General features: G+C 42.1%; 1 protein-coding gene, 1 long non-coding RNA gene and 1 other non-coding gene across 5 annotated transcripts; 2 read left to right on the plus strand and 1 right to left on the minus strand.

Annotated features, from left to right (window-relative positions):
* Nucleotides 1–27: 27 nt before the first annotated feature.
* Nucleotides 28–2,260, minus strand: si:dkey-221h15.4 (epidermal retinol dehydrogenase 2). The gene is made up of 6 exons (XM_023974322.1): nucleotides 1,738–2,260; nucleotides 1,398–1,532; nucleotides 1,183–1,282; nucleotides 892–1,036; nucleotides 674–799; nucleotides 28–451 (listed from the first exon to the last, which is right to left on the minus strand). Exons 1-6 carry the CDS (start codon nucleotides 2,101–2,103, stop codon nucleotides 283–285), a joined length of 1,041 nt encoding a protein of 346 aa, XP_023830090.1. The 5' UTR covers nucleotides 2,104–2,260; the 3' UTR covers nucleotides 28–282.
* A 434-nt stretch (nucleotides 2,261–2,694) lies between these two features.
* trnaa-ugc (transfer RNA alanine (anticodon UGC)) lies at nucleotides 2,695–2,766 on the plus strand. Its single transcript has one exon. It is a non-coding gene; the product is annotated as a tRNA-Ala (tRNA).
* A 2,165-nt stretch (nucleotides 2,767–4,931) lies between these two features.
* LOC112067869 (uncharacterized) lies at nucleotides 4,932–13,243 on the plus strand. 3 transcript variants are annotated; one of them, XR_011474379.1, is made up of 4 exons: nucleotides 10,787–11,282; nucleotides 11,413–11,556; nucleotides 13,071–13,110; nucleotides 13,204–13,243. It is a non-coding gene; the product is annotated as an uncharacterized lncRNA (long non-coding RNA). The 3 variants fall into 3 exon arrangements; XR_002893438.2 differs by lacking the exons at nucleotides 10,787–11,282; nucleotides 11,413–11,556 and adding an exon at nucleotides 4,932–5,533; XR_011474378.1 differs by having other exon boundaries at nucleotides 10,787–11,556.
* The last annotated feature ends 68 nt before the right edge of the window (nucleotides 13,244–13,311 follow it).

A 13,311-nucleotide genomic window follows, 5' to 3' on the forward strand; every position in this document is an offset into this window, starting at 1 on the left:
CTTCACACAATAGATCAAAGCATGAAATAATGTGAAGATATGTTTTTATTTAGCTCTGATAAACATTCTCAAAATAGGCTATTGGCATACAGTGCCATTGCCTGCCTGCCTATGATAATTTCAAGAAATGTGTGTAGGCTAGTCTAATGTACACTTCACTTACTTATGAATATCTGTATGTATGATGGATTGTTTGACAAATTACCTGACCCCCATTCAACACCTCCTTTACAAAGTCCTCTTAAAAGATGCAATACTGCAGAAGTTTTCTTCTTATATTAGCTAGTTGTGATAGACTATTGCATTCTGTGGTTCCCCAATGCTGTCATATCTTTGGCGCAGAGGCTTTTTGTAGGGCAGAATGGGCACTGGGACTCCCCTGAATCGATCCATTAAATCCAATCCTCCAAAGAAATTCACCAAGATGATGCCCAACTTGGCTGGCAWGAAGCTGAAACAAAAGAAAATGCACTTGAGATCAATAAGGTGAATATTGTAAAGTAACTCAGTGGTAGAGACTTCAAAACGTTACATTCTCCCTCTGCGACAGGTGTCATTAGGTGTGGCGTATCAATCCCTTGAGCTTCTGATACAAACCATTGAGCTTCTGATACAAGAGAAAAGGCCTTGGGGAAATGAAAAAAGACTACTGAGGTATGGAACTAATGTCTACCTTTTTAATGCCATGAGGAAGTATAGACTGGAGGGTAGCAGTAAATACATCTTCTCCCTCAGGATTGCATCCACAATCATCTTTGCTGCATCCCTCTTGTCCATGATGGGCAGAAAAGACGGCCACCTAAACAACAAGGGAAAAGATAGAAATTGCGCTAGTATCATTATTGGCAGTTTTAGTTACCTGGGGGGGGCAATCATATAGGGATAACTTACTTTGTCTGACATCCTCCAAACATGGTTGTGTTGATCAAGTAAGGACATACTATAGTAGTTTTGACCCCCTCCTTCTTGAGGACAAGCATCTCTAAGGCAATGGATTCAGCAAATCCAACAGCTGCAAACTTGCTTGCACAGTAGTCTGTCAACAAAAAATGTTTCTGTTATATCAATGACAGTAAATTATTATTAAATTCTGTGGAGTAACACTACGGATAGAAGCTAATATTGTTGTGTAGCGGGGCTCACTCCAAATAGTGTAAATGACCCACATGAAGATTCACCCACCTGCTAATCCGTTCATAGCAAACAGTCCTCCATGACAGGCCACACACACAAGATGCCCATGGTTCCTGGACATCATAGCGGGGAGGAAAGCCTTGTATGTCTGTACAGATTCATGTCAGAGAGAAATGTATGGATCATCATACAGGATACAGATCAACTCATAAATAATGCTTGAATAGTTTGTTTGCCTCCGCACAAATTACAAGCTCAATTACCCAGAAGTGAGCAGCGACATTGACCCTCAGTGTTCTGTCCACCAGGTTGTCTGGGGCCTCTGTGAAGGTGTACTTTCCTGTCACTACTCCTGCATTATTCACCAAGATGGAAACATCCCCCACCTCCCTCTTTACCTGTTGAATCAGCAGGTGAGTCAAAGTGTACATCAAATCACACACAGTGCTTGGTGGATAAGGTACTTTTTTCTCCTGTTAAACATGATATTACCAATTACACACAGTGTTCACATTATTATACACATTATTGTGCACATTTAAAAAGTTGACTGTCCTAAAAGTTATCTCAGCTTTCATTCAAACATAGAACAAACCACCTTACCATGTCTGCAACTTTATACACCTCAGTCCGTCGACTGCAGTCACAAGCATAGGCATAGACACGTATGTCCAGTATCTGGCGAAGTTCCTTGGCTGTCTCATCAAGAGCTTCCCAGTCGACGTCCCAAAGGACCAAGGTAGCCCCACGACGACCCAGCTCCTTGGCTATCAGTTTGCCAATACCATTGGCTGCCCCTGTTACCAACACTATTTCCCCTTCCACGTCCTTCCTGGGTGGCTGGATGAACAGACGCACAAGGGCCTCAAACAGGTAAAAGATTGCTCCAATAATGAGCTCCAAAAATTCCTTTATGTAACACAAATTTAACAGAAAGCCCTCGAAACACTGGATCAGTTGGTTGTGCATATTTGCTGGGCTGACCCTCTTACTACAATATTTTCTTCCCTTTTAAAAAGTCCCTAGGTGATATCTTCAAATCGCTCTATGAATTTGTTGATCCTTTTATTCAAAGTCTCGCAACATCATGTCCCTCTCTCTGATTAGACTCAGATGTCCCTCCCCTCTCCTAATGTCATATGCTGTCATATGAGTGTTTTATTTTTGTTCTCTCATATCTGCTGTGTCACGTTGGTGTTTGACCTGTTACCTAGTAGTCAGTGGGCATTTGTTATGGAGATCATTTTAGATGGGGTTAATGTTAGCAGGCCTATGACAGCCCTATTACTGTTCATTAACGTTACTACTACTACCATTAGTAATAGTTGTAGCTACTGCAGTCACTAGCATTACCGAGAACTATATAGTATAGCCTTGTAGACCTAGTAGCAACTAAATACTTGGCCTAAAGAGCAAAAATGATTTTTACCCTCAATAAAACGTATTTAACGACCATAAATCCGTCGACGGGCAAATAAATATGCACTTACCATTTGTAACTCATTTCGTATAGTGGCATAACTGTAGTTTACAGGTTTATCTGCACGATAAAGCATGAAAGGGGATGTAGCTCAGTGGTAGAGCGCATGCTTTGCATGTATGAGGCCCCGGGTTCAATCCCCGGCATCTCCAGGGATTTTTTTTTGCAATTCGATAACACTGGTATATGTTTTTTCATTTGATGCGTTTTGGTATATATAACATTAGCTTTGCTATGTTTGACAAATATTTTATAACCAAATGTTGAAAATAACACAAATCCGAGCTCCGGATATTTTCGTGTGTTAGGAGTTAGTGCAGGGTTTCCCAAACTCGGTCCTCGAGACCCCAAGGGGAGCACGTTTCGGTTTTTGCCCTAGCACTACTGAGCTGATTCAAATAATCAACTAATCATCAAGCATTGATAATTTGAATCAACTGTGAAGTGTTGGGGCAAAAAAAGTGCACCTATTGGGAGTCCCGAACACCGAGCAAACTCTGCTGTAGTGGGTTATAGTCAGTGCTTAATTGAATTTTAGCCAGATCATCCCCCCCTGCCAGAATCCCACCTCTAATTTCTTTAATTTTATGGCTAGAGACAAATACTTTCTATGGCACACATCAGAGTAAAATACTTTCTATCGAACAAACTTCACGTCAGGATAGGCAACCGAAATTAATAATTCATGTATGTGTGTTATATTAAACATAGAGGGAGTAAAATGCTGGCAAGCGATAAACATTTCAGAACAACTATGGCTGAATTTGTATCCTTGCACTTTCAAAAATACTAGTCGAATAAGACATGGGAGATATTTATTTATAGACTAATACAAATCAGTAGAGAATATAGGTACGGGCGACATGGGCAGCCGACCAGGGCGGCATCTTGCCGGGGTTTGCTCAGGGCGCCATACAAGCTAGAACCGCCACATACACTTGAAACAAATAGCCAAACCGAAAACTGCAGACAAAAATGCTATCTGCTACTAAGATCAGTGAAATGTAGGCTAAACTGACAACGGAGTGAAGAGCAGAAATCTCAACTACAGTAGCAAGCAAGTCGCAGCAATGAACAACGCGAAGGGAGGTAGAATTTTGGCAGGGGGGAGATTTTTGGCACAACACCAGCACCTCACTGTTTTGAACTGTTTCGTTCCGGATCCAACTTGTCCGGATCCGGTACCGCTCATGGCATGAACAATAGGTTTTAGTTTTTGCAATGTAAAAATGATAATAAAAGCGATCAACGTTCATTCATACATCTTCTTTAAAAAAAAAAGCATAACGTGAGAAAGTAGATTTTCAGCAGGGCCTGATATTATAAGAGTCGATTCGGGTTGGGCCCGGGTATATGGTTTGCTCAACATTGACCACGTTTACATGTGCCCAGTATTCCGGATAGTAGCTAATATCCTGCTTAAGGTCTCATTCGGGAGAAGCTGTTTACATGCACTTTTGATATCCCGCTCTAGAGTATCCCTGTAGGCATGAATAAACAGAATATTCCTAATTTAAATTCCTATGGGTTAAATGGAATAGTAACTGAAATCTGGACACTGGTTGTAGGCATATAACCTCTCACGTGTAACGCTGCGTAATAACCTATACTATTAACTCCTGCAGAATTATGCGTTTATTGCAGTAAAATGATACAATATTTATACACCAAAGATATGCGACACTGAGCCCGCGCAGACCGCGAAAATCCACAGTAGCCTATCCCATCTAAAATCAGCATATCACAGGCATTTTATCCGTGTTTCTCATAACTGGGATCCACGCCTTTTCGGGTTAGTACGGGATATGTTTACATGTGTTACAACATATGTCAACAACAAAAAACAATAATAACGGGATATCGGTGTGTATGTAAACGTGGTCAGTATAAGCTGTTTGAGACCAACGCATGGCCGTGGCTGTGTGAGAAGCGCGCCTGTATCTCCCACAGAACCAGTGGCGGGGCCCCACATGTTTTGAGCCCCACACTTTTGGGGGGGGAAAAAACCTCTATTTATTTATTTATGATTATTGTGGTGGCTTGCCTGTTTTGCTTGTTATTTTGGCATTCATACGTGTCACATATTAGTTTGCAAACAATGTAAAAAAAAAAAAAAAAAAAAGTGTAATTGAGTTAAAGCAGCATACAAACATGGTCTCTTTTTTGCTTTCTTGAGTAAGGCACCCCCGAAATGCAGGTGTTTCAGCCTAGCTCAGTGCTTTCTGTGGTGATGGGGCTAGCCAGCAGAAAATACAGAGCGTTGCACCTGATTGGCTCAGTTTTCTGTCACTCGTGGGACAGTAGGTCATCTCCAATTCTAAGGTTAGAGCTAGAACATTTTTGACCCTTGGGTTCTGCCAGGGAGTTATATTAGAAGTGCCCATCCAAGAAGGTCATTGGCCACAGATAGAATGACATCAAATTACGTTATATCTACAGTAGCTTTGTGTAAAGAGTGCGCTGAGAGCCGGGAAGCAAGTTCAGGGAGTGTGTTTTGATCTAGAGGCCGGAGAGGGAGTATACGTGACACTTTGATTGGACTGATCATGTCAACATCGTACTTTCAAAATCTTAGCTGGCAAGCTAGCAGTTGTCACCATGACTCAAGTCGACAATCAAATCCTTGTCATATGAAGAGAAATTAGAGATAAACGTCTCGGTGCTCATCGGCTATTGGACATAAACATTACACAACAAGTTGGAAATCGCAAATTCAACAATGAGTGGTTTGGGAAGGAATTAGTGGCTAGCTGTGAGTTCAAGACAACTCAGAACTCGGGACAAACGAGCTTCGACTGGGAAAATACGTGTTGAACGGTCATTCAACTCGGAATTGTAAATTCGGCATCTTTCTCTTTGATGACAAAATTTGCCCAAGAAGGACCACCGCGCCACTTTCCTGTTTAAGCACATCACGACGTGAGTCCATAAATGTCTTATCCTGCTTCATAAATGTATATAGGATGCCAGAGAGATATGTAACGTTATACTTTAGCTAAAGTAATACTAAGTGTATGTTGTGTAGTAAGCTGTTAGTAGCCCATGTGCTTGGTCTATTTTGAAAATTGGTCTATTTTCACCAACGCGGTATTGTAAACACATTGTTCGTGGCCAGTGTGTGCTTGTTTGCCTACAACCTGTTGTAGAGAAACATATTCATCGAATATTGTAAGAGCTTTCATTGTCTGTTTATATGTAAGAACGGCCCATGTTCTGAATTCTGTCGCTATACATTTCAAAAGTGCTCTGTCGCTCATTAAATGTCATAATCGAAATTACGGATTGCCTCTTATCCGCTTGTCATCACCCTTATGTCATAGTGTGTACATCTCAATTGTCAGTAGAAACCACATTTGTTTATGCAAGTCAGCCATATCAGCGATGTTTTTTGAAAGGCAGTAAGTGAGGCAGAATGAACTGTAGCAGTAAGGTGTTGGGACCGCTGTTGGGTTGGGACACTGCTGTTGGGACAGCTTTATGTAGGCCCTAACAGTTTGTGGGCACCGTTTGTCACCGTTATAGTGCAAGTAATGTATTGTTTAGTGCTGTGTTGTTGCTTTGCTGGCATGCATCCCTCCAATTTTTGTTTGTTTGCCCCACCAAGATGTACATGGTAAAATCGTCACTGCACAAAACTAGAACAAGATTCACTTTTTATATGATCTCTCTCTGCTCCAATTCTGTAGATATGAGCCTGCACCTCATCTCTCCAGCGTTGTACTTCATTTCTTTCCGTAGAGTCATATCCGCGTGAAGTGTTCTGGAGGAGCTGCAGCACCCCTGTCAGCAAATCTCAGTGAACAGCATGCAGACAAAACAGGCGTTTAGAAATATTTAAAATACAATCGCGGGAAACKGGTTGGAAAGCAAATGGCTGCTGAAAAGAGAAGACTCTAATCCGTATGCTGTAGGCTACCAGAATATTTGATCAACTTTAAAATAAAGTAAAATCAAAGTTTATTTGTCACATGCGCCGAATACAACAGGTGTAGACCTTACAGTGAAATGCTTACTTACAGGCTCTAACCAATAGTGCAAAAAAGGTGTTAGGTGAACAATAGGTAAGCAAAGAAATAAAACAACAGTAAAAAGGCAGGCTATATACAGTAGCGAGGTTACATACAGACACTGGTTAGTCAGGCTGATTGAGGTAGTATGTACATGTAGATATGTTTAAAGTGACTATGCATATATGATGAACAGAGAGTAGCAGTAGCGTAAAGAAGGGGTTGGTGGGTGGCGGGATACAATGCAGATAGCCCAGTTAGCCAYTGTGCCGGAGCACCTGTTGGTCGGCCCAATTTAGGTAGTATGTACATGAATGTATAGTTAAAGTGACTATGCATATATGATAAACAGAGAGTAATAGCAGCAGCGTAAAAAGAGGGGTGGGGGGGGGCACACAATGCAAATATCTGTTCAGGAGTCTTATGGCTTGGGGGTAAAAACTGTTGAAGCCTTTTTGTTCTAGACTTGGCACTTCGGTACCGCTTGCCATGCGGTAGTAGAGAGAACAGTCTATGACTGGGGTGGCTGGGGTCTTTGACAATTTTTTAAGGGGCTTTTCCTTGAACACCAGCCTGGTGTAGAGGTCCTGGATGGCAAGGCAGCTTAGCCCCAGTGATGTACTGGCCGTACACACTAGAGGTCGACCGATTAATCGGAATGGCCGATTAATCGGGGCCGATTTCAAGTTTTCATAACAATCGGAAATCGGTATTTTTGGGTGCCGATTTGCCATTTATTTTTTATTTTTTTTAACACACCTTTATTTAATCTTATTTAACTAGGCAAGTCAGTTAAGAACACATTCTTATTTTTCAATGACGCCTAGGACGTTCTGACAGATTTTAAACCTTGTCAGCTCGGGGATCCAATCTTGCATGCTTACAGTTAACTAGTCCAATGCTCTAACACTGATTACATTGCACTCCACGAGGAGCCTGCCTGTGCCGCGAATGCAGTAAGCTAAGGTAAATTGCTAGCTAGCATTAAACTTATCTTATAAAAAAACAATCAATCAATGACTGTCATTGCTCCAATGTGTACTTACCCATAAACATCAATGCCTTTCTTAAAATCAATACACAAGTATATATTTTTTAAACCTGCATATTTAGCTAAAAGAAATCCAGGTTAGCAATATTAACCAGGTGAAATTGTGTCATTTCTCTTGCGTTCATTCACGCAGAGTCAGGGTATATGCAACAGTTTTGGGCCGCCTGGCTCTTTGCGAACTAATTTGCCAGAATTGTACGTAATTATGAATATTTATACTCATGGATGCCACCCGTTAGATAAAATACGGAACGGAATAAATGTTTTTGTTTTCGAGGTGATAGTTTCCGGATTAGTCAAAGGTATATGGTTTAGAGAGAAATAGTCGACGCGTTTAAATTCCTGTAATAACTTGCGGCTGAACTTGAAAGGGGTTCCTTCGTTATTTTACCAATTCATGTCTTCATAGAGAATGTCTTGATCTACTTCAAATAAGGTCTGTATTTCGTGCAGGCTTAACCGCCTCGACGTTTTGATACCGTGTAAATCTCACTAGAAATAAGGTAACGTTTGTCAACATCTTTTCATAAATCCACTCTACAATTTTTTTTATCTTCGCTTATATTTAGCCAATATTGATCAGAGTTACCTTGTCCTATGGATATCTACACAGTTAATAAATTGGCAAGGTGGTGTAAGCCTACACGAAACACAGACCTTATTTTAAGTGAATCTAAACATATCTATGGAATAAATGAAGGAACCGCTTTTCAGATTTTGCTAGAAGGTGTCATGGGAATTATGACTCGCACTTTGGTCGTCAATTCTTACCATGCCCATTATTAAAATAGGATTTCCTGCATATAGAAATGACAGTTTTTTGTTTTCAACTCATCCCACAGGTAACTTAAACTCTATTTTTATTCAAACAGTTGAGAGTATTTGTCTCCTAAGCAGACTCTTCAGTATCATTGTGACTTCAGAGCTGTGTGTGTGTGTGTGTGTGTATTTATGTATTATATTAAGTTAAAATAAAAGTGTTCATTGTTCATTCAGTATTGTTGCAATTGTCATTATTACAAAAATGTGTGTGTGTGTATTTTATATGATATAAAATGACCTGCTGGAGGTCATTTTGCAGGGCTCTGGCAGTGCACTCCTTGCACAAAAGGCGGAGGTAGCGGTCCTGCTGCTGGGTTGTTTGCCCTCCTACGGCCTCTCTCCACGTCTCCTGATGTACTGGCTGTCTCCTGGTAGCGCTCCATGCTCTGGACACTACGCTGACAGACACAGCAAACCTTTTTGCCACAGCTCGCATTGATGTGCCATCCTGGATGAACTGCACTACCTGAGCCACTTATGTGGGTTGTAGACTCCGTCTCATGCTACCACTAGAGTGAAAGCACCGCCAGCATTCAAAAGTGACCAAAACATCAGCCAGGAGCATAGGAACTGAGAAGTGGTCCGTGGTCACCACCTGCAGAACCATTCCTTTATTGGGGGTGTCTTGCTAATTGCCTATAATTTCCACCTTTTGTCTATTCCATTTGCAACAACAGCATGTGAAATTTATTGTCAATCAGTGTTGCTTTCCTAAGTGGAACAGTTTGATTTCACAGAAGTGTGATTGACTTGGAGTTTACATTGTGTTGTTTAAGTGTTCCTTTATTTTTTTTGAGCAGTGTATATAAAACTTTTAATTTTTTTAATAAAATCGGCCGATTAATCGGTATCTGCTTTTTTTTGTCCTCCAATAATCGGTATCGGCGTTGAAAAATCATAATCGGTCAACCTCTAGTACACACTACCCTCTGTAGTGCCTTGCGGTCAGAGGCCGAGCAATTGCCGTACCAGGCAGTGATGCTCTTGATGTTGCAGCTGTAGAACCTTTTGAGGATCTCAGGACCCATGCCACATCTTTTTAGTTTCCTGAGGGGGAATAGGCTTTGTCGTGCAATCTTCATGACTGTCTTGGTTGTGTTTGACCATTCTAGTTTTTGTTGATGATGTGGACACCAAGGAACTTGAAGCTCTCACCTGCTCCACTACAGCCCCGTTGATGAGAATGGGGGCGTGCTCGGTCCCTCTTTTTCCTGTAGTCCACATCATCTCCTTAGTCTTGGTTACGTTGAGGGATAGGTTGTTATTCTGGCACCACCCTGCAGGTCTCTCGACCTCTTCCTTATAGGCTGTCTCGTCGTTGTCGGTTATTCAGGCCTACCGCTGTTGTGTCATCTGCAAACTTAATGATGGTGTTGGAGTCGTGCTGGCCATGCAGTCGTGGGTGAAACAGGGAGTACAGGAGTGGACTGAGCACGCACCCCTGTGGAGCTCCAGTGTTGAGGATCAGCGTTGCAGATGTGTTGCTACCTACCCACACCACCTGGGGGGCGGCCCGTCAGGAAGTCCAGGATCCAGTTGCAGAGGGAGGTGTTTAGTCTAGGATCCTTAGCTTATTGATGAGCTTTGAGGGTACTATGGTGTTGAACGCTGAGATGTAGTCAATGAATAGCATTCTCACGTAAGTGTTCCTTTTGTCCACGTGGGAAAGGGCAGTGTGGAGTGCAATAGAGATTGCATCATCTGTGGATCTGTTTGGGAGGTTTGCAAATTGGAGTGGGTTTCTGGGATGATGGTGTTGATGTGAGCCATTACCAACCTTTCAAAGCACTTCATGACTATGGATGTGAGTGCTATACGGGTCTGTAGTCATTTAGGCAGGTCACCTTAGTGTTCTTGGGCACAGGGACTATGGTGGTCCCATTTGTGTCCCTTCTGGAAGTGCCCCTGCTCTATGCCACTACTCAAATGCGATGATGATATGCATTCAATGCTTTTCAATAAAGGGTATTTAAAAATTAAAAAAATGTTTGTCTCATGCGTTCCTGTACCTCGGAGCCCCCCTCGCGTTTTGTTCCCGGACCCCCGGATTTACAAATGAAAGCACTAGTTATAGTGGGTAGCGCCCAGAAGTAAACCACTATCGTCCTGTCTTATTTCTCGTGTGTTTTTCTTCTACCTTATATTATTTTTGTGTGCAATATTGATTACAGCATGTTGGGTTTGGACGGAGTTAGCAAGAAAGGCATTTCACTGTACTTGTGCACGTGAGATTAAAAACGTAAAATTTGAACACGCCCACATACGTGCCAGACAACGGTAACCAGGGAGGACGGATGTTTACCAAAATGTCTGCCTCCCTTGTCACTCAGTCTAGCTAAAGTCAACAGCAAGAATTTAGGGATTATATTTAATTTTCTAACGACTCCACATTACAGCAGTTACACAGATTATTCTAGATTTTAACCATGCAACTAAAACATCTGAATAACTTTTTAACGGCCGCAAACTTGACCGTTACTAGCTAACATTAGCCACCAGGTCTAGTTAASAGCTAAAGTTAACGTTAGCTAACGTTACTGTACGTAATGCTGTGATGACTAACGTTAGCTTGCTGCTAGCTAGCTCTGTCTAGTAGCTAGCTAACTAGCTAGCTAACTACTTTTTTTTTGTAGCTAACTTATGTAAATTTTATTTGCACAGATGACCCAGGGACAGTGTCTGTGTAACGACGTTAGGCTTTTTGGTGTGGCTCCAGAGACCGTATTGAAGAACACTGTCAAATCAAAGTTTGTTTGTCGCGTACACAGATTGGAAGATGTTAAAGCAGGTGCAGCGAAATGCTTAACAGTATGTTTCTAGCTTCAGCAGTGCGGTATGTGCCGGGTTCACTGAGGCTACAGCTAGCGTCGTGTGAAGTATACTGACATGTTATCCAACTTGTGGTCCATTTACCACAGGAGGGAGCTGCCAAAGTGACTTGTATGATATGGGCACCGAATAATATAACATTTGCTGTATGCACTGTGGACAGAGTGGTCTTACTGTACGATGAGCAAGGAGAGTATAGGGATAAGTTCTCTACTAAGCCTGCGGACTCTAAGGTGAGTTATCACCACCATTGTAGTTTGACTATCACATATTATACTCGCATCAATTACATACACACCACTTTGTGTCAGGTCAGTTTGATACCGGAAGCTTTTCGCTGAAATACTCAACTGAAGCTGTGTCTGATCGAGTGATAATGTTGTGATATTTATTTTATTTAACTAATTCTTTGTAAATTGTAAATTCTTATTTACAATGAACACTGGCCAAACCTGGCCAAATTCTGATTTACAATTTACACTGGCCAAACTTGGGGGATGCTGGGCCAATTGTGCGCCGCCCTATGGGACTCCCAATCACGGCCGGTTGTGATACAGCCTGGATTCAAACCAGGGTTTCTGTAGTGACGCCTCAAGCACTGAGATGCAGTGCCTTAGACCGCTGTGCCACTCGGGAGCCCAATCTTCTTGCAGTATGGAAAGAAGAGCTATGTTGTCTCAAGACAAAGGAGATGATTGTGGACTACAGGAAAAGGGGACTGAGCACGCCCCCATTCTCATCGATGGGGCTTCAGTGGAGCAGGTTGAGAGCTTCAAGTTRCTTGGTGTCCACATCACCAACAAACTAACATGATCCAAACACACCAAGACAGTCGTGAAGAGGGCACGACAAAGCCTATTCCCCCTCAGGAAACTAAAAAGATGTGGCATGGGTCCTGAGATCCTCAAAAGGTTCTACTGCTGCACCATCGACAGCATCCTGACTTGTTGCATCACTGCCCGGTATGGCAACTGCTCGGCCTCCGACCGCAAAGCACTACAGAGTGTAGGGCGAACGGCCCAGTGCATCACTGGGGCCAAGCTTCCTGCCATCCAGGACCTCCATACCAGGTGGTGTCAGAGGAAGGCCCTAAAAAAGACCCCAGCCACCCTAGTCATAGAATGTTCTCTCTGCTACTGCACGGCAAGTGGTACCGGAGCGCCAAGTCTAGGTCCAAGAGGCTTCTAAACAGCTTTTACCCCCAAGCCATAAGACTACTGAACATCTAATCAAATGGCTACCCAGACAATTTGTATTCCCCCCCTTACACCACTGCTACTCTCTGTTATCATCTATGCATAGTCACTTTAATAACTCTAACCGGTGCCCTCGCACATTGACTCTGTGTCGGTACCCCCCTGTATGTAGTCTCGCTATTGTTATTTTACTGCTGCTCTTTAATTTCTTGTTACTTTTAACTCTTATTCTTATCCATATTTTTTTTAAACTGCATTGTTGGTTAGGGGCTCGTAAGTAAGCATTTCACCGTAAGCTCTACACCTGTTGTATTCGGCACATGTGACTAATAAAATTAGATTTGTCAAGGCCATGGCATTTTCTCCCAGCTCAACAAAAATTGCCATTGCCTAAACTGATCAGTTATGTTATGTCTACAAAATCTGAGAGGAATGGTAAGCATAACTTCATACTTCTCAGTTGTATTTTGGCTGGGTTTTAATTCACAGTTGACCGACCTGAAGCGTCTCCTTGTATCAATTGTGATGCATCCTTCTTATTCCTCACACAGGGGTGAGAAGAAGGTAATCTGCAACACATTTGTACAGATGGTAAGTAATCACACATTTCTGTGACGCAGTAGAACTAAGTTATCTTATTTTAATCAACAACATTCAAATTAAACACATTTCATCCTGTTTCAGAGTGCTTTGACATGTTTGCTATGGCCGGCAGAACACGCAAGTCATTTACACAATCAATGTTTTTTACATTTTATTGACAGCATTTTTTTATTAACAAAAAGTTCAATT

The sequence above is a fragment of the Salvelinus sp. IW2-2015 genome, linkage group LG28 (genome assembly GCF_002910315.2).
Source record: "Salvelinus sp. IW2-2015 linkage group LG28, ASM291031v2, whole genome shotgun sequence".
NCBI classification, from domain to species: domain Eukaryota; kingdom Metazoa; phylum Chordata; class Actinopteri; order Salmoniformes; family Salmonidae; genus Salvelinus; species Salvelinus sp. IW2-2015.